This window comes from Quercus robur, chromosome 5 (genome assembly GCF_932294415.1).
Source record: "Quercus robur chromosome 5, dhQueRobu3.1, whole genome shotgun sequence".
Lineage (NCBI taxonomy): Eukaryota > Viridiplantae > Streptophyta > Magnoliopsida > Fagales > Fagaceae > Quercus > Quercus robur.
Genome location: NC_065538.1, coordinates 19,021,532 through 19,043,659, shown reverse-complemented (window position 1 = coordinate 19,043,659; position 22,128 = coordinate 19,021,532). Strand labels below are relative to the sequence as shown.

The 22,128-nt window shown below is 35.8% G+C and overlaps 1 protein-coding gene across 1 annotated transcript; it reads left to right on the top strand.

The window, feature by feature from the left end:
* Nucleotides 1-8,577: 8,577 nt before the first annotated feature.
* On the top strand, nucleotides 8,578-20,814 carry LOC126727935 (uncharacterized). Its single transcript, XM_050433832.1, has 6 exons — nucleotides 8,578-8,682; nucleotides 19,188-19,415; nucleotides 19,584-19,742; nucleotides 19,957-19,998; nucleotides 20,181-20,327; nucleotides 20,431-20,814. Exons 1-6 carry the CDS (start codon nucleotides 8,578-8,580, stop codon nucleotides 20,812-20,814), a joined length of 1,065 nt encoding a protein of 354 aa, XP_050289789.1.
* The last annotated feature ends 1,314 nt before the right edge of the window (nucleotides 20,815-22,128 follow it).

The following is a 22,128-nucleotide window of genomic DNA, read 5'->3' as shown; positions in this document are numbered from 1 at the left end:
CTGTCCATTCACCCAACTATCAGAAAATTGAAGAAAATTCGAGAATTTAAATAAGATGGGATCATTTTTCTAACGATTTGGTGTTGGCTCCAAGATTCTCTATTTCACTGGGTGTTAACTCTAGCTAAGCAATCCTAGGTGCTAACTCCTAGAATGTACCTTGTAATTTTTACGCTCTTTAATTTCTTTGTTATATTTCAAGTTTTAGTTTTGTCATTATTGTTTGAAAAGGAAAAAAAAAATAAGGGTTTTAGTTTTGTTACATCATTCCTTCAACATCAAGCCTTTTATTTTTCTTAACTGTACCAACAGTATATCAAATTTGTTTACTTGATGAAGGTTGCACCAGAGGATTAGAAGCATGCTTTTCAATATTATTTTTTTTTTCTTTCATTTCATTTCAAGTCTAGTACATGCTAATAATTCTTCTTCTTGCAAAAGCTGTAGCAGGTATCGATTTGGTCTTTTGCTTCATTCACACCTGCAAGTTAATAACATCCATTAGAATTTAAATATATATATATATATATATATTATATCCTGAGGATGAATTATAAAGAAAACAATTATGTATAATTATATCCAAAGGAATGAAATATGAACGTACTCCAAAGGTTTTAATTAGTACCTGAAACAAAACTGGTTGACATGGACTCTGCACAATCAAGAATACAACCATAGATGACATCTGTGACAGAGATCGACTCCGCATAACTTTTTACAATTAACATAACAAAGGCGCAAATTACGAGTATCACCTTTCCAACGTTCCTGACAATACGCATCACACTCCACAACGCAATCTTGGGGTGTCGCCATCCGCGAAAGGGAAGGATTGTGAGAATTTGAGCTCAGAAGTGTTTAACAATGGCGAAGAATCAATAACAGAAAATATGGAAGAGAGAGAGAGAGAGGATTTCTGGAAGAAATGAGTAAATTGATTATCTAAGCTCGTTAAACAAATACATAACCCAGTGCTCTTATTTATAGAGCCTGAGAATACATACAAGGCTAAACCTTCTAGAAGATCAATCCTAACTGTATTGTAACAACTCGAAGTAACCACCTCCAATAATCACGGAAGGCAGTTATGATCAATCCTGGAGCTTCCCTGTAACTTCAGTTCTAGGAAGAACAGAGTTAGTTCTTAAACCTGGAAGCTTGATTCTGTGAGGAAGATAGTGTCAAAACGGTGACGTTTGTGTTCACTGAAACCGCACCGTTTTACTAACGCGTGTTTCCTTCTTTACTGGGAACGCACCGTTTCACTAACACTCATTAATCTCCACGACACCGTTTTGAGTCTATTTAAGTTACCGTTGGAGAAGTAGCCGTTAGACTTCATCTTCCTCTTTGTTCTCAGATTTGTGCTCTGTCTTCACCATTTGCACATTATCTCTAACATCCCCCCTCAAAACCATGGGGTCAACAGACACCATGATTTTGGACCTGAGATACACAAACTGAGAAGTAGAGAGACTCTTAGTGAAAATGTCAGCGAGTTGATCACCAGTAGCAATATATTTCACTTGAAGATCCCTGCGCAAAACCTTCTCACGAACAAAATGGTAATCAACCTCTAAATGTTTGGTGCGGGCGTGGAAGACAGGATTAGAAGCAATTGCCAAGGCAGAGACATTATCACACCAAAGCTTTGGAGCAGTGGGAAGAAAAATGCCCAGATCTTTGAACACCTGTCGAAGCCAACACAGTTCAGCAGCTGTAAAAGCCAATGCACGGTACTCAGATTCAGTAGAAGAACGGGACACCGTGTCTTGTTTCTTAGCACTCCAGGTAATAGGGTTGTATCCCAGGTAAGCAATGAAGCCAGTGGTAGATCGTCGATCATAAGGGTCACCTGCCCAGTCTAAATCAGAGAAGGCAGAAAGAGAGATAGGACCAGGTTGAAGGAGAATTCCAAAATGGAGTGTGCCAGTGAGGTATCGAAGGATGCGTTTTGCAGCAGTAAGATGAACATCAGTAGGAAAGGACATAAACTGACATACTTGATGGACAGCAAAACTCAAATCAGGTCTGGTGAAAGTCAAATAATGGAGAGAACCAACCAGACTTCGATATTCATGTGGATTAGAAAGAAGAGAACCTTCATTGGGCACCAATCTGAGATGAGGAGCACAAGGAGAGCGGGCAGGCTTGGAAGACTGCATTTGAAGTTTGAGGAGCAGGTCTTGAGCATATTTGGTTTGAGTAAGGAACAAACCCTTGGATGATCTGGTGATTTGGAGGCCAAGAAAATAATGAAGTGGACCCAAATCTTTAAGCTCGAAGGCCTGACTAAGTTGAGCTACCAGAGTGTCCAAGAACTTGGGATTGTTGCCTGTGATGACAATATCATCTACATAGACTAATAGATAAACCACAAGAGTGCCCTGATGAAGGATGAATAGGGAGGAATCAGCAAGAGAAGCTTGAAACCCCATGTGCAACAGTTGGGTGGAAAACCTTTCAAACCAGGCCCTGGGTGCCTGTTTAAGCCCATAAAGAGACTTCCAAAGTCTGCATACATATTTGGGACAAGAAGGGTCAACATACCCAGGAGGCTGCACCATATACACCTCTTCCCTCAAAAGGCCATGAAGAAAGGCATTCCTAACATCCAATTGCCTTAAAGGCCAGTCAAATTGAACTGCAAGGGAAAGAATAATCCTCACTGTGGGAGGTTTAATGACTGGGCTGAAGGTTTCCTCAAAGTCCACACCATATTGTTGATGAAAGCCCTTGGCAACCAATCTAGCCTTATACCTATTGATACTGCCATCACTGTTGAGTTTAAGCTTGAAGACCCACTTGCACCCAACAACATTCTGAGAAGGAGAAGGAGGGACTAAAGACCAAGTCCCTTGTCTTTGTAAGGCAGCAAACTCCTCATCCATGGCAACACACCACTGAGGAAATTGGACTGCAACCTTATAAGAGGGAGGTTCAGTCAAGGTATAGTCAGGTCTGAGAGCCTTAGAGGAAGGCTTGGAGAGCTTTGCAGACTTGACCACTGGCTGAGGGTCATCAGTAATAGCCTGAGCAACAAGTGCCTTTGGCTTAAAAGTACCAACCTTAGACCTTGTAACCATAGAATGTGTATTGGTAACAGCAGGAACCTGAAACATAGAAGTCACTTGTGGAGCAAGAGGGTAGACAGGAGGAATAGGTGTAGGAATGGAGGGAGTAGGTTGTGATATAGAGGGAGTAGGGTCAGATGCAGGCACAGAGGCAATAACTGGGGTAGTGACTAATGTAGGAATAGAAGTAGAGACTGATGCAGTAACCTGTGCAGGAACTGGATCAGGGAGGAGTGCAGGTACTGATATAGACACAGGTTCAGTAGGAGGATCAGTGCTAGAAGCAGGTGTAGGAAAGGGAGGGTGAGATGGGATAGATGAGGTTGTACTAGTGGTATCTGACACAGGAAACAAAAAAGGAGATGGAGGAGACTGTGCACTGAGTGGTGCAGTAGGATTAGAAGATAAGGACAAGGAAGGGAAGAACTCATGTTCATTGAATAGGACATGCCTAGAGATATAAATCCGAGAGGTAAGAGGGTTTAAACAAATGTAGCCTTTGGTATAAGGAGGATAACCAAGAAAGATGCAAGAAGTGGTGTGGGGTTGAAGTTTGTTGGAATTGTATGGTTTAAGTAAAGGAAAACAGACACAGCCAAAGGTCTTGAGATGAGAAATATCAGGTTTTGTGAGGAATAACAAATCCCAAGGAGAGTGATTGTTAAGATTGGGTGTAGGGAGTCTATTAATAATGTGAACTGCTGTGGATATGGCATAGGACCAATATGAGGGTGGCAGGTGAGAATGTGATAACATGGTTAGAGCACATTCAACCAAATGCCTGTGTTTCCTCTCAGCTACCCCATTTTGCTGAGGTGTGTGAGGACAAGTAAGATGCTGGACAATGCCATTTGAGGAGCAAAATCTCTTAAACATATTTGAAGTGAATTCACCACCTCTATCAGTTCTCAAAATTTTTATTTTGGAGTCAAGTTGATTTTCTACTGTAGCTTTAAAATATTTAAAGACTTCAAACACATCAGACTTGAATTTTAAAAGGAAAAGCCAGGTAAATTTTGAGTAATCATCAACAAATAGGACATAATACCGAAAATCATTAATAAAGGTGGTGGGAGCTGGACCCCAAACATCAGAGTGAATCAATTCAAGAGGTTTAGAAGCATTAAAACTAGATTTATCAAAAGGTAATTGATGCATTTTGCCATTGAGACAATGTTTACAATGTGTACCAGTATCAGTGATTGGTAAGCTATAAGATGCATCAACTGAAGAAAGTGCTGTGGTAAGCACTTTATTACTGGGGTGCCCTAGCCTATGATGCCACAGCAGCCAATTATTAAGCTTATTTACATGTAAAGCAGTAGAAAAACAGGGAGATTTAGCAGACTGAGGAGATGGTGAGACTGAAGCAGAGTGGAAGGAAGATGGCTTGAGGAAGTTCCTTGAGTAAATTGGATAGACTCCATTTTTACTCAAGCCCCTGTAGAGGAGCCTCCCCGTAGGTATATCCTGGATTTTCAGTTCATTTGCATCAAAATGACAGGAACAGTTATTGTGAAGGCAAAATTTGTGAACAGAAAGGAGATTCATGGCTATCCTAGGGACATGCAGGACATCTTTAAGAATAAAATTGTGATATTTAGTGGGAAGGGTAGTATTACCTATATGGTTGATAGGTAGAGCCTGACCATTACCCACAGTGACTTGTTCAGGTCCTTTGTATTGAGATTGATTCGCAAGATTGCTAAGATTGGCAGTGAGATGATCTGATGTACCAGAGTCAGCCAACCAAGGATCCTGATTATTGGCCATAGCAACATTAGTAGCACTGGCCATGGCAGCTAGTTTAGCTGGGGGATTCTTTCCCTGATAAGCAAAATTCATTCTGTGATAGCAGTCCAAGGCAGAATGTCCAGATTTCCAATAGATCTGGCATGTAGGTCGATCACCCTTAGGAGCATGAGCAGGTGTATGACTCTGATATGTTGAATTGTGACTATTATGAGGGGAAAACCCTTGTGGTGTCTGAGATATGAACTGTTGACTTCCATTGGAGTTGAACCTACCTCCACCTCTTCCTCTATTAGAGTAGTTTCTGCCCCTTCCTCTTCCAGATCCATGATTCTGAGATGGATTCTAAGGATTGCCATTTGGTTTGCTATTAGATGCAAACATGGCCAAAGAGTGAGGAATTGAATCTGAGTGCTCCATGATTGCTTGTTCCTCACTTTGCAACATTATAGCTAGTTGCTCATAGGAGATAGGATCACTTCTAGTGCGGATTGCAGAACAAAAGTGAGCAAAATCCCTAGAAATTCCTCTGAGAACAATGCAAATCAATTCTTCATTGTCAACAACCACTCCAACTGCAAGAAGCTTGTCACGAGCAACTTTAATCTTCTGTAGAAAGCTATTAACTAAATCATTTCCTTTCTTGAGACTTTGAAGCTCAAGTTTGAGATTCAGTATGTTAGCTCTTGATGTGGAAGTGAACCTCTGTTCAAGAGTATTCCAGACCTCCCTTGAGTTTGTGATCCCAACAACAAGTGAGAAGACTTGAGGAGTGAGAGTAGAATTGATCAAAGAGAGCAAGGCCTTATCTTTGATATTCCAAGATTGAAATTCAGGATTCACAACTGAAGTTGGATTTCCTGTAGCATCGAGCACAAAGGGAGATGGTTTTAGAGTTGTACCATCAATGTGCTCAATCAATGAGTATGCTTCCAGTATCGTGATCAACTGGTGTTTCCATGGTATGTAGTTGGTGTAATCCAACTTGATAGACATTAAGTTTGACATGTTGGAGAGAAACAGCAATGGAGATGGAGATGAAGTTATGTGTGCAGAGGATGATGGATTCGAAGTAGATTGAGAAGATTCTGTAGGTGTAGTTGAAGCCATGGATCTTGGCTCTGATACCATGTGAGAATTTGAGCTCAGAAGTGTTTAACAATGGCGAAGAATCAATAACAGAAAATATGGAAGAGAGAGAGAGAGAGGGTTTCTGGAAGAAATGAGTAAATTGATTATCTAAGCTGGTTAAACAAATACATAACCCAGTGCTCTTATTTATAGAGCCTGAGAATACATACAAGGCTAAACCTTCTAGAAGATCAATCCTAACTGTATTGTAACAACTCGAAGTAACCACCTCCAATAATCACGGAAGGCAGTTATGATCAATCCTGGAGCTTCCCTGTAACTTCAGTTCTAGGAAGAACAGAGTTAGTTCTTAAACCTGGAAGCTTGATTCTGTAAGGAAGATAGTGTCAAAACGGTGACGTTTGTGTTCACTGAAACCGAACCGTTTTACTAACGCGTGTTTCCTTCTTTACTGGGAACGCACCGTTTCACTAACACTCATTAATCTCCACGACACCGTTTTGAGTCTATTTAAGTTACCGTTGGAGAAGTAGCCGTTAGACTTCATCTTCCTCTTTGTGGTGTCGGCCAAATATCCTCCAAATGTCAAGTTAGAATTTCTCATAAGTCTAGAGTGCCAGAGCGGGTCAATTAAGCGTACCTATTTTCTGAGGGTCTTTGGGTTTTTATAGTAGTGTAGAATCAAACTTCTATGCTTGCGCAACAAGTCTTTTTCATATAGGGAAGATCCTCATTAATGGGCATATCATCCAAAATCTTCTTCGTATTAGAATTCTATTCATGTTGAGTCACTGTCATTATCCGCCGCTGAACCCACCATTACCAAGGCCTCTGTTTGCCTTACTTCCTTTAAATACTTGAGTGACTTTATGCAATGCTGGCTTAAGACCATATGCAACCAAGGCAACTGCTTAAGGCCATCAAAAAAAAAAATAAAAAAAAAAAAACCCTTTTCATCAATAAAATATATTATATTTATCTGTTTTCCATAATGCACATTTTAATGAAAATTCTCTCACTTAGAAAAAAAAAAATCAAAGCTTTTCTATTGACCAAAAAAATGCATTGTCTATTAAAATCAGTAGGTGAAAAGACAAAATTAAGACCATGTCTCCCAACAAAAATAAAGCGAATATAATTTTTTTTATTTTATTTTTTTCTCTTTTTTTCCCTTGAGTACTTTTTCCTCTCTTCCGGTTCGTATGAGTTATCACTTATCACATCAACTATTCACATCATATTAGCATAACCCCCACATGACATTTAGTTTTTTACTTTACTTTTTTATTTTTGTAATTTAACTTAATACACTTAATATGGTGTGCGTTTGACATCAGCTTATGTTCTTCTTTTTTCTTTTTCTTTTTTTTCCTGAAAAATTGCTAAAGTATACTTGTATTTTTGAAAAAATAAGAAAAAAGAAGTAAAAAAAAAATGAGTAGATTAGTCGTGTTATAAATAAAAAATAAAATATTAGCAAAATTTGAATACAAAAACTTAATTAATTATTTTGCATCTCAAAATGCAAGAAAGATAAATTTTAAGTGAATAAAAAATTGATAACAAAATTTAAATAATATGATTTAATTAATATTTAAATATAAAAAAAAGGTCCTATTAAAGTTGTAGACTTAGGTCACCAAATACATTGAGCTAACCTGACTTTGTGTTCCAATCCAGAGCACCCAAAAGGAAATGCCTTCAAAAGCAAATCTTTTTCACAAGATCCATGGAGGCAGCTCTTTTCCCCAAATGGTTGAGTTTTTGGAAACTATTAGTGTAGTGAAACACATTCCTCCTCTTAATGGAATCAACACAGCAAAAAATTTAGGGATATAGTTTATATTTGGGAAGGATAAGTGATTTGATATATATATATATATATATATATATAGTTGGGTTCAAGTTACACCTGGTGTAACTTTAAGCAATGTTACACCATGCCAATCAATATTTTTTAATTGAATGTGAATTTTAACAAATTGGCCGTTAGATTACATTATCTTTGTATATTATTCATGTTTGCAAACTTTCAAGGTGATCAAAGATCAATAGTCATGTCATCTATCAATTGTAAAAATTCAAGTTTTTGTAGTTTAAAATAATGCATAAAAGATGAGTTTATGGATTGAATAGTAAATAATATCAGATTGGTATGAAAATTGGCATGCATGTTTAGAACATGTAATTCAATGATGGAATTTTCAAAATATAAATTCATTAACAAGTTATTGGGTGGTGTAATATTGCTTAGAGTTACATTAGGTATAACTTGAGCCCAACCCATATATATATATATATATATTAATCAACTTCCAGATGTTGCTATCCAGCTTGGAGGAATATTGGTTTTAAATAAGGAAAAGAAAAAAAAAAAAAAAAAAAAAACAACCAAAATGCTGAAATAGAAAACATCACAGCATGGGAGGAACCAAAAGAGGAGAAACCCCAACCTCCATGGATGACTTTTTCTCTCATTTGTGGCAAATCTCTTTTTCTCCAATTATCCTCAAGCCTCCTCTGTCCCAAGGCGGCAATCATGGGGGGTTTTGAAGACCAAAAGTCATTCAACCACTGTGCAAAATAGCTACAATTAATGGGTTTGTTTCAAGGTACGAATCTGGTAAAGGGTCCTGGTGTGGTGTGGTGGTTAGTGATGGCTGAGTATGGAGGTGGGGCAACACGCACAATGGCTAATGTTGTTTTCCTTGGAACCAATTGGGACAATTTTGAGGCAGATGATAGCCATGTGGATATTGATGTATGAATCATATTCCAACTTGTTAAATATTAGCTATGATATATATATTTCATGTTGAATATCCTTGAATAGATACAGAAGAGGAAAGTATAAAATGAGAACACAAAAATATGAGGGTTACGTGGTTTAGCCTTATGGCCTATGTTTGTGAATGAACCACATAAGGGCTAAATCTTTATTATATAAGAGTGTAATACAAAACCTATGTTACAATGAACCATAACATGAGTATATATAGTAGACTAAACCTTAAACTAATAGACTTCTAGTACAAGTAAGAGACTTGGTTTGCACACAAATTAGTATTAGTATTAGGCTTGGGCTTATGCTAATAGGCTAATATATCTCTAACACCCCCTCTCAAACTCAAGATGGAAGCTCGATGAAACCTTGAGATTTGATAAGGTTTAGAAGATCCCTTGAATGAAGTTTGGCTTTGTGACGGTGATTTGAGGAAGGCAATGGTCTTGCAGTGTTGATGCAACTTCTAACAGTGGCATAACTATACTAGAGAGTTTTGACGGCAAAAATGGAAAGCCAAAGAAGATGAATGCAACGAAGAAACATCGAGGAAGACAAAGATTGCTTTTAAACACACCGTAAGGACAGAAAACCATGGCCACAAGAAGGTGGCTCTAATACCGTGTTAAATATTAGTTATGATATATATTCCATGTTGAATATGCTTAAATAGATACGGAAGAAGGAAGCATAAAATAGGAACACAAGAACACAAAAGTTACGTGGTTCAACCTTAATTACAGCCTACGTCAACAGAGGAAACCCTTAAGGGTTATATCTTTATACTTGTTGATGGCCATTTTAGGAAGCCCAAGTGGAAAGGAGAGACCCAGCAACACAAACAGAAAAGAGTTGGCAAATGGATAGAAAACCCATTAAGCCCAAGCGGCAGGAATAATGGGTCAAAAGCCCATGAGATAAACAAATGGGCCTTGAGGAGGTAAATGGGCCTAAAGGGGCCCGGAAAGAGAGAAAAAGCTAACCATGGGCAGTATATGATGTGAAAAAGTGAGAATGGGTCACAGCAGGCCCAAAGAATTCAGTAAAAGCCCATAGGAATGCAAAGTTAAGAAAGGGGCTGAGAAAGCCCAAGGAAAGCAAACGGGCCCAGGACGCCCAAGGGAAAATAAATGGGACACAAGAGCCAGCCAGTGATGTAATAAAAGAACCAATGGTCGTACTGGGCCATTGGGAGAAGAATAAACGGCAGGCCTAAAAAGGCCCAGCAGGATTGAGGCAAACAACTTCGCAGCAGGAATGATAGAGTGGTATGGTAGGAGATGGTAGAAGGAAAAAGGGTAGGCTGAAGAAAAGCAAAGCCCACCGTCGAGCAAGGCCCAGCCCCTAAGTAGGGCAAGCCATAAAGGAAAGGGAAACCAGAAAATAGTCAAAAACGGACGGTAGACTGTGCAGACCAACCACTGCAAACGCATGAGCAACAGACAGATTTTGGACATACACGGAAGAGAGGCACGCGCAAGGCCTAGACCTCACCAGCCTGTATCCAACCAATACAGGACATGGTGAGATCATGGGTCAGAGGTACGAGGGCAAAGCCCACCGTCGAGCAAGGCCCAGTCCCTAAGTAGGGCAAGCCATAAAGGAAAGGGAAACCAGAAAATAGTCAAAAACGAACGGTAGACTGTGCAAACCAACCACTGCAAATGCATGAGCAGCAGACAGATTTTGGACATACATAGAAGAGAGGCACGCGCAAGGCCTAGACCTCACCAGCCTGTACCCAGCCAATACAGGACATGGTGAGGTCATGGGTCAGAGGTAAGAGGGCATGATTTGGCGGTGGGGAGAGAGGAAAAACCTATTTTGAGGTTCCTGCTAGGGCTCTTTTGGGGGAAGTGTCCTGCTGAGATGACATACCACCCAAAGGAGCAAAACTGAGTTAGAACCACTAGGTGCATGCCATGAGGGATAGGGAGAAAGAAGGTACCCACACCATAGCAGGAAAGGGTGTCACGGCAAACAAACAAACAAAATAGTTTTCTTTGTTTGGCGATGGAGAGTGGCACACAGACGAACCAGTGGTGGTCGGCAAGTACACCCAGACCAGACAAAGGTGGTTAAGGGCTAAAATAGTAAAATTCGGTCACGGCAGGCACTATAAAGAGGCCCTTGCCGTGTATAGAGAGAGGGAAACAAGCACCACGATATTAAAAATTTGAAAACTAGGAAATAGAAAACAAGTATTAAGAAAAAGAAGTAGAAAGAAAAAAAAAGATAAGAAAGGGGAATTTTAGAAGAGAAGGAAAGAAAAAGATAAGAGAGTTAGAGCGACAGGCATGCACCAATAGGTTAATTCCCTCTCTCCCTCTCAAAGTCCTACTCTTTGCCGGAAACAAAGGGTTCTCTTGTGTACCAACCATTCAGGTCCGCTTCCCTTAAACTGATTAATTTCCATGGTAGGATCTCCTTGGGAGATTATTCACTTTGAGAAGAAGCGTTCTTCCCTCTCTGGCTTTGGTCCTGTGAATCAGATTTAATCTGATTTCTTTCCTCTTTCAATCAACCCATATACTACCCACTTGTTTCCCTTACTTTTTTTATAAAATAATTGTTGTTAAACTGTAATTATCTTTTCTTAAGTAGGGATTATCTGTTTACGTTAATAAAGATGTCAAAGTACTTTATTTTATCTTGTTATTATCATATCTGTCTGCCGCAACTCATCTGAAACAGTTCTGTTGCCGTAAGCGTGCTCCTAGCAGACAAGGCATAGTTTGCGCACAAGCCGGGCCAAATTGAGTTGCAGTTGGACTGGTCTCAACTCTCTTACTTAGAATATTTGGGCACAGTACCGTAGGAGGCAGCCCAGCTCGATTTAACCAAAAAAGGCCCACTACAATAGTATAAGAGTGTAGTACAAAATCTGTGTTATAATGAACCATAACATGAATATATATTGTAGACTAAATCCTTAAATTAATAGACTCCTAGTACAAGTAAGAAACTTGGCTTGCACATAAAGTAGTATTAAGCTTGGGCCTATTGCTAATAGGTTAATATATCTCTAACGGAAACTCAAATCCAAAATTAAACTTCTTCTTCCTATAAAAACCATCGAATACAGAACTTTGCCAAAGTCTGGAAAAGTCATCGAATACAAAACCCTTTCCTACATTTGTTCACCAATGCCATAAGATTCCTTTAGGGATAATCTTTCTTTTATCTCTTCCCTTTCCTTTCATCTCTCCCTCCCTCTTGAGCATGTCTATTTGTTTTTGAACATAGCATTTTTTTTTTTCTTTGGTTCAACTCCTAAGTTCTCAGCCTTTTTGTCTTAAAAAGCATAACAAGCTATAGTATTTCTAGTTCTTCCATAACTTACCACAAGTTCTTGGGGAAAAAAATTTAAATTCATTTCAAGGAGAGCAAAAAAGATTAAAGACACATTTGTGAATAGTTTCAATTTCTTTAGTTTCTTTAGTATCAAGTTGAGTTATGCAAAGGAAACTACTATTCCCATTCCATTTGGTGAAGGAATCTAATGAAAATGCCAATGGGATTTTCATTGAACCATCTTTAACCCCACTTCGCAATCTTTCTATGCACCTCAATCCTTCCAAGTTCTAACACTACATCTTCATCTCTTTTCACCTCCTTTCTACTTCTCTAATAGTCTAAAGTAAGAATGTCTAGACCCAACCGAAGCCCGATAACCTAGCCAAACTGCCCGATGTCGACCTGATTCCGGCTTGAACCGATGGTCCAGTCAATCAGCAATGGGTTTCCGTTATCAAAAATCGACACTGGTGGGTTGAGTGGTGGGTTTGCATCTCCAAAACCCAAGCAGCCCAAACCCAACCGGAACTATAAAAAAATCCTGCCAAATCCTACAAAAACAAGCCAAATCTGGTGAGATCTCAACTAGATCCGGCTAGATCTGGTGGGATTTAGCCAAATCCTAGCAATTCTTAGCTAAAAAAAAATGCAGATTCCAGCAAAAAAATGCAAATTCTGGTGAAGTTTTTCAAATTTTGGCTAAGTTTTCCAGATTCTGCCGAAGTTTCTAGATTCCAGCAACGCTTTTTTTTCCAGATTTCGATGCCTTTTTTTTTATTCCAACGACCAACCCGGCCCGACCAACGCTCACCCTCACTTGAAATTGACTCAACCAATTTTTCCGACGATCAGTTTCGGGTTCCTCCGCCCTCCACCCAACGCCGACGGGTCAAGTCCAAGTTGGGTCCAAAACCAACCTGGCTCGACCTGTGGACAACCCTACGACCCTAATTTTATCTCTAAAACCCAAGCCCAAACCCAACAAATTATCCATTCAATAGGCCCATGTTTTACGTCGTCTAAGGCTATGGCAGATACAGTGGTGACGCCACGTTAAGGGCAGGGTGTTCCCAGGAACACCCTGATCCGAAAATTAAAAAAAAAAAATTTATATATAATAATTTAAATTTTTTTATTTGTTTACCCTTAAAAAAAAAAATAGGAACACCCTCAAGTAAAATCAAGAACACCCTCAAATAAAAAATAAAAAATAAAAATTATATGTTCTACTTTCAAGCAAAAAAAAAATGTAACAGAGCAAGCCCACTGCCCAAAGCCCAACATCAATCCTAAACAACAGATGGGAAAGCAAACCCAATCTAAAGAAAAAAAAAAAACAACATATGGCAAGCCCAACAGATGGTAGCAAACCCACGGGCCACGGATTCTCAAAAAAAAAAAAAAAACCCAACCTAGAGACAGATGGTAGCAAACCTAACCCACAGATGGTAGCAAAAACTGAAATCAGAAACGGAGAAACAGAGCTCATCGCCTCCGCCTCAAACTTGAGCAACAAAGCTTATCACCATCAGTCATCGCCAGTCCGATCGGAGATCGGTCATCGCCTTGGCCTCGCCAATCAAATCGGAGATCGGAATAGCACAGATCGGATCGAAGATTCCTTCCTTGCCAGTTGCCTCGACATGCTGCCCAACCCGATGACACCGCCCCTCAACCTCAACCACCCTACTCCCCCAACCTTAAGGTATTTCATCTTTACTTTACACTTTTCTTCTCTCTGACTCTCTCTTTTTCTCTAATGGATTTACTCTCTACTCTCTTACTTCTCTCTGTCTCTTTCTCTCTTTTATCTAAAGACTGAAAGTATGAAAGTGAAATGAGAGTCTCTCTCTTTTTAAGACTAAAGAGTTAATCTGATTGGCTGATTCTCTTTTTTTTCTTTTTCTTTTTTTTGGTGAAATTGCTTAGCTTTATTTTATTTTATTTTTTTGATACGGGCTTGCTTAGCTTTATTGAACTGTAATTGCTTAGCTTTATTGTAACTTTATTAATATTTGTGATTGGCTGATTCTCTTTTTTGTCTTTTAGTGTATTGTCTATTGTGATTGGTGATTGTGAATTTCTGATTGGCTCTTGTGATTGGGGCTTGTCTGTTGAGTGGGGGGAGGGGTGAATGGGGCATGGGATCGGGTGTGAAGTAAAGGTATGAGAGGCAGGCAATGGATAATGCACATGGGATGTGTGCTAATAGTTAGTAAAGAAAAATAATGAAGCAACTAATAAAAAATAATTAATAATTTAATTAGCTAATACATTATAAAAGATAAACAAATTAAATTATGTTAGGCTAAACAACAATTAATAATTTTATAATTAATGAAACAACAATATAAAAAATTATAGTTTATAAAAAACAAACAAATTAATGAAACAACTAAACAACAATAATTAATAATTTTATTAATATTTCAAATGAACTTATAGTTTATTATATAGGTAACTTTGTTCATTTCTTTTCTTTTCTTTTGGTGAAATTGCTTAGCTTTATTTTATTTTATTTTTTTGATACGGGCTTGCTTAGCTTTATTGTAACTTTATTAATATTTGTGATTGGCTGATTCTCTTTTTTGTCTTTTAGTGTATTGTCTATTGTGATTGGTGATTGTGAATTTCTGATTGGCTCTTGTGATTGGGGCTTGTCTGTTGAGTGGGGGGAGGGGTGAATGGGGCATGGGATCGAGTGTGAAGTAAAGGTATGAGAGGCAGGCAATGGATAATGCACATGGGACGTGTGCTAATAGTTAGTAAAGAAAAATAATGAAGCAACTAATAAAAAATAATTAATAATTTAATTAGCTAATACATTATAAAAGATAAACAAATTAAATTATGTTAGGCTAAACAACAATTAATAATTTTATAATTAATGAAACAACAATATAACAAATTATAATTTATAAAAAACAAACAAATTAATGAAACAACTAAATAACAATAATTAATAATTTTATTAATATTTCAAATGAACTTATAGTTTATTATATAGGTAACTTTGTTCATTTCTTTTCTTTTCATTTTTTTTTCCTTTTGAGGTTTTTCGGTGTACAAAACACAAATTTGTTTTGGTTTTAAGAACATTTTTTTTTTTTAAGTACAAACTTCATGCCGGCCAAATCTTGAATTTCAGCCGATATATCTCAAAACACCCGAAATAGACCGAAATGACCCGAAATTTTTTCAAAGTAGAATAGGAACACCCTAGACAAAATTCCTAAAGTCACCATTGGGCAGATACATCATCTTTTCAAGGCTCCCACAGCGACTTCGGCAGGATGCATGGCGATATGTGTGGCAGGAGGTACGGCGGGTTGGAGGTTCAGTGCTCCCTATTCTATTCTAAGAGGATCTTAGATTTTGGGGATTTTAAATTTTACGTGATATTAAAACTTGTAGAACATAAGAAGTTTCTTGAGATGTTATTGTGTATGACTAAATGAGTTTCAACTACAAGAATACACACTTAACATTAATTTCCTTTCCTTTTCAAACCATACATTCTGAATATTAAAAAACAAAAAAACAAAACAAAACCTTGCAATTTGATTAATCAACAAGTCTAAGTCTCCCAGACTACCATAGTATAGATCAAGTAGTGATAGAGATGTAGAGATTATCATTGTTTGTAGTTTTGTGTTGTACCATAATCAAGACAAACATTAAAAAGTAGAAAATAAAAATGAGGGTAAATGGAGCTCTTCTCTCGCAAGCCAATTTCCAAATTAGCCAACGGTGATGACCTCCACCACGAAGTAGTGAGTGTGTGGGACTGGAATGGCCTCTCTTTCGGAGCAACAGCGAAGATTTCCTTGGCTCCAACCAAGGAAAAAACAACAAACGCGGCGGCGGTTTCACTTTCACAGAGAGAGGTCCTGTGGTGCCGAGTGTTCGCAGTTAAGATACAAAGTTTGGGTTTTGATTCGCAGGTGCTGTTTCCTGGTTTGCAGGTCTTGTGGCGGCCGAAGTTCTCTGTTTTTTTTTTTTTTATTCGGAGATGTCTTTTTTTCTTTTTCTTTTTCTTTTTTTTGTAATATTCACATAGCATATTGCTTCAAAAGGGATTTGATAACTTGTGTTAGGGTCTTTTCTTGTATTTAAAAATTTTCTAATGTATCATCATTTGATTGGTGGGTGTAAACCGTAAACACATACTTTTACGCTCAATATTCTTTATAGAATTTATTATCTTTAATAAAATAGTGATGTGACAAGTTCTTATTAAATGATGTAAGCAAAAGATTTTACACCAATTTCTTATAGAATTTAAACCAATAACAGCTCCAAAAAAAATTTCTAGAGGGGTAAAAAAAAAGATGTATCTTGAGTAATAGATTAATTTTGCAGTCTGAATGGTTTTCTTATTCAATTTTGTACATAGTACTAATAAGAGAATAAAAGATAAATTATAAGTTCTTTAGACATAATGTTTCTTAATACAATGAACATTCTAATTATTACTTCTAAAATTAAATATTAGAAATTATCTATTGTTTCTAAATACAATAAACATGATAAGTATTGTTGTTAAGTGAATTTTAATTATTAAAGCTAAGAATGTTTTTATTTATTAGTTTATATCTATACTCTTACAATTATTTTATTTAACAATTGAATTTCACTTTGATAACAATTGGTCTTTGTAATTGTATTAAGAAAACTTTTGTTGCGTTAACATTTGCTTAGAATTTATGATCTTTAGTAAAACGATGATATGACAAGTCCTTATTAAATAATGTAAACCAAAGCTTTTACACCAAGTTCTTATAGAATTTAAACTTTATATTTATAAAGATTATAGATGGGAAAAATCAATGTAAACATTAATTATATAAATATATATATATAAATTTTTATGAAAATAAAAAATTACTATATAAACTTAAACTTGTTACAAGTACAAATATTGTTTGGGTTTTTTTTTTTTTTTTCTCCATGTTGTATCCTTGTTTTTCTTTTTTTAACTTTTGAACCATAAAAAACATTTATATAAGTTTTAATGGGGCTAGTGGGGAGCAATTGCCCTCGCTCGACCCTTAGTTTGCCTTTGTGTAAGAACGATTTTTCATAAATATTACTAAATCATTCTTGGAAATTTAGTTGTGTTTCATGCGGTACATTATTTAGTAATAGATAATTGCATCTCTTATTAATAATTAAAACTAACGCTTTTTGTTTTGATGGAAAGTCTTGTATAGAAATAGTTTTCTAGTACTGTTTGGTAGTATTAGAAAAAATGAGTCAAATGAAAATTATCTTTGGTAAAAAAAAAAAAAAGCATGACTTATTTTTAGAAATTATTTTCCACTATTTTTTTTTTTTTTGAAAAATAAATCTATCTCACAGTTAGCTAAATAAGAGAAGTTATAAAAAATATTTTTTGAAAATGACTAATTTTATAGAAAATATTATCTTTGAATCAAACCAAACGTAAATTAAAATTGAAAAGATGTTTTCCCTAAAAACTCTATACATATATCTTATCAATAGCTAAAATTGAAAAGTTGTTTTTCCTAAAAATTTTCCACATCTCTTATTAATAACTAAATAAAAACTAATTAAAATTGAAAAGGTCTCCTTCCTAAAAATTATCATTTTTTCTTTGGCAACCTCCTAATTGTTGAAATTATGAGTTGGATTTTGTTCATTAGAGTATAAAAGGCAAGCTAATTACACTCACAAAGATATATTTAACTCTTTCAATCTCTAACTTCCATAATACTTTTGAATCTTATTGTCTATGACTCTATAGAGAGGAGGAAATTCTATCAAGAACAGTTATTCAACGATAGAGAATTTTTCAACCTTCTCAATGGCTAACATTATTAACAATAAACTAGAATTTTTTATGCTTTACTTGCTAACTTTGTCTTACATGTTAAGTGATAGATTTGTTGATGGAAGAAGTATTGGGGCTACGAAATTGGTTAAGCACAAAGGAACAATAAAAACCATTGAGGTTATACTTCTTGCTTCCTTAATTTTTATCTTGATTTAAAATGTTTTTTCATATTTATATATGTATTTTTTGATTCCCGACTATTCTAAGATCAAGTGAAATCTTTTCAGACAGAGGATGGTGACATAATTGACTGTGTCGATTTTTATCAACAACCTGCTTTTGATCATCCACTTCTAAAAAATCACATCATACAGGTAGTTTATTTAGTTATATTGCTAACTGTATATACAGGTTTCTATAATTGAATTTTCTATTTCATTTATTTTGTTTCATATACCTCATAACTTTATAATTTTTCTTCTTCTTTCGTGAGCCATTTCAAGGGGTGGCCAAATGTGTAACAAGTAACTTTTTAACCCTTCCATTTTAAAAAATAAAAATAAAAACAATAACCTTTTAAATCATAAGCCCTTTATTTTTGTCAGGACCTATCACTATACCAAACCTCATTGAGTTTTTGGGAAGTTGAGTCCAAAAACTAATTTTCTCAACTAATCTGGTGAATTCACCCTTTCCTTTAAATAAAACAAATAAATAAATAAAAAACTTTAGCTTTGTTAAAACTAAAGAAGGAATAGAAAATATTGCAAATAAATTGTAGTGAAAGTGGAAGCATGTGAAAGAGAGAGAATACAAGAAGTTATGTAGTTTGACCTTACAGCCTACATCCACGGGATAAAGACATTGCTAATTATATCTTTGTTATTAATATTGTATGTGTTATGACCCTATAACAGGGTTTATATAGGAGGGTAATGTTTAGGATTCAATGTACATAGGTTGAGAAATACAATCGGGCCTCTTGAGCCAATACATGAAGCAATATTAAACCAATAAATATCTTTAACAAACTTAAATATTTATTTAGAATACTTTTAGAATGAATTGTACAGTACATGCATTTGTACAATAAGCCAGTCTATATTTACGGTTTAAAAAAAAAAGGTTAGTATTCCATTTTTTTTTTTTTTTATATAGTTTATATAAGCTTTGAGAGGGAAACTGTAAAAATAAATAAATGAATAAAAACACTATTAAATTTACTCTTTTTATTCCTTTCTGTTCCATTTATTTCCCTTATCTCAACGAGGGCTAAGGAGTACCAAACTCAATAATTCAATGCTCTAGGACTTGATTATTGCTTTCTCTTTTCAATGCCACAACTGGGGATTCAAACTAATAGTAATTGATTTATTTTTTGGCTAAACAGATGAAACCTAGTTCAATTCCAAGTGATCTAAAAGCGAATCCCTCAGAACCTGATCAGCTGTTTCAAAATTGGCATAAAAGTGGACAATGCCCTGAGGCAACAATCCCCATTAGACGACCACAAGGAAATCAACGCCCTCGTGATCTCTATCATTTCAAACAACGTCGAGCACGGCTTAATCATAGCTTGGACAGCGCTTCTGATGGTGATGACCTAAGTGCTCATGAGGTATCGTTTTTATAAATAAAAAACTGATATTTATTTTTACATATTTGATCATGTCGCATTGAAATGCAAAATTCTTTTTAGTCTTGAATAAATTTATTTCTTTTTATAAATTAATTATTCTTACTGACATATATATATATTGATATGAATGATAATTGGAATAATTAGTATGCCACAGCTTATCTTGGTGGCAACTTTCATGGAGCACATGCAACAATTAACGTATGGCAACCTACTGTATCTAATAATGGAGAAATGAGTATTGGTCAAATATGGGTTGTAGCTGGTCCAGACGAAAAAGTAAACACTATGGAAGCTGGATGGAGAGTAAGTTTCTTCACTGAATTATAATGTCATCTTCACAAAAATTAAACATTAGCATATATTTAGATTTTGTTTTTTGAGTGTTATAAGTTTAAACTTTGAGATGATTAGACTCTATATATTGGCATTCAAATATACATAAGAAAAACATAGAAAGTTTGATTTGAGATATATATAACATTGATAATGAATTGATGAACATTTCATGATATTCCAGGTCGATTATGACCAAAAATCAAAGCTCTTCGTATATTGGACTGTAAGTTTGCCTATTTCCTTTTGGGATGAAATTTAAATTTGCACTAGGAATTTCGTCAACCTACTCTTATCAATTGCATGCTTTCCAAATCAAGATATATATTTACCCCTACCATGTATAATTGCTAGTATAAATTCCATGCAAGTTTCTCTTGTAAACTAACTTATTTTATCCTTATTAAGAGTGATGGCTACCAAAGCACGGGTTGCCACAATCTTGAATGCCCTGGTTTTGTTCAAACAAACAAGCAAGTTGCCCTTGGATCTCCTATAGGAGGTGTTTCCAGCTACAACTCGAAGCAAACCAACATAGGGATAACCATATACAAGGTACGTAGTGTACAAAAAATTCTATTTTTCAATAAATCATGCTTGCTATACATATGCCTTTCTTACATAATGCTCACGAAATTCTTCATCCTAAATGCTTTAGAACAATGAAAATTGGTGGCTCAAAGTGAATGATCAGCCGGTAGGATACTGGCCTTCATCCCTCTTCACATATTTGGCGAACAGTGCAACCGAACTTACTTGGGGTGGAGAGATTTACAACAACAAAATAGGGGGCGTCCACACAAAAACTCAAATGGGAAGTGGCCATTTTCCAAGTGAAGGCTATGGAAAAGCAAGCTATTTTCGAAATATTCAATCCGTGGATTCAAACGGCATTTTTAGAGATGTTGAGGCTGGGGAGCTGGCAACAGATGCAACGAAACCTTCCTGCTATAATATAAATTTACAAAGCGATAAGAGTGGAGGCAGTGGAACCAATTTTTATTTCGGGGGTCCTGGCTATTCAGATAAATGTCCAAAGTAGCAAGTGGACAAAAAAATAATCATATTACTATCAAAAAAATAAATAACTCTCATATTTGAGAAATCAAAATGTCAATTTTTTTTATTGGTAATTTTTTTTACTATTTTCATAGTATCACCAAGAGTTGTAGTCCAATTATATTTTCCATAATATCCCTTATAAGTTTTTTTTTTTTTTTTTTTTTTTTTGAGAATATCCCTTGTAAGTTTGATTTCAAAATTTGCATTAGGTATTGTGGTTACAGAATAAGTAGTAAAAGTCTTTTCTCATGATTGGAGGATAAAGTAGTAATCATATGTATAATTTACATAGCTATACCCTAAAAGGATTACTTAGAATGGGGTGTCATCTACAATGAAAAACAATACAATATAACTCTAGCTAGCTGTATGCAAGGTTACTCTTTAAATTCTTATATGTCATATGTGTACGCTATACTAAAAATGATAATAAAATTTTGGTTTTTGAATTTTGGTTCATCATCAACTATTTATCAAAACAATTATCATCATTTCTATAAAATATTGATGATGAACATAAAACTCAAATAACAAAAGCGGCTTATTTCGGGTAAGGTGGACAAAGTCCAGTTGTCCATAGGCAGAAATAAGCATGATTATTTATCTAGTGTTTAATCTTCATGTTTCAAAGCATTTTTTTAAGTAAATTAAGCTGATTTACATGCCACTTTTAATTTTGTGCATAAATACTTGAATTTATATTATTAGAACACTGAATATGGTCATTGACAGTTCCAACTCCACAACTGGGGATGAGAGATTTTAATTTAATTTAGAAGAAGGAGGGAGTCATCACACACACCAACTATATACGATGGGGAGTGACCATTTTGTACATGTCTCAGCTCCATTTGACATGTCATGTTTGACTTAAGTGCTATTTAGCAATTCTAAATCTTTGACATGTGAAACAATTATGCTACATGCATGTTTTGTTATTTGTTTTTTAATTTTTTTCTTGAGAAAAAAGTCATCCATAATATTATTTTTGTGCCGAGAAATCAGTAGAAAAACTACATAATCCAGATATGGTGGAACGGACTCCATCCAAACAAACAAAAGAAAAGAAATTTTTGCTCTCTAGGCTAAGGCATGTGCTGCCATATTTCCTTACCTCAAAGTATGAGAGAGAGATACTCCTTAAGGATCTAACAGAAGATAAAATATCATAATTAAGTAACCAAAAGAGGATGATAGCATATTTCCTCTTTGCAAGGCTTTGATACCAACAAGTGAGTCGCCTTCAAAGTGAGAGTCATGCAAGCCTAGTTCCTGCACAATTTTGACAGCGCGC

Bases quoted from the DNA above. Each gene is read 5' to 3' on its own strand.
- LOC126727935 (XM_050433832.1), top strand. From the start codon at position 8,578: ATGGCTGAGTATGGAGGTGGGGCAACACGCACAATGGCTAATGTTGTT. The intron at 8,683-19,187 runs GTATGAATCATA...TTGGCTAAACAG, and splicing joins ATAGCCATGTGGATATTGAT to ATGAAACCTAGTTCAATTCC. The intron at 19,416-19,583 runs GTATCGTTTTTA...TGGAATAATTAG, and splicing joins ATGACCTAAGTGCTCATGAG to TATGCCACAGCTTATCTTGG.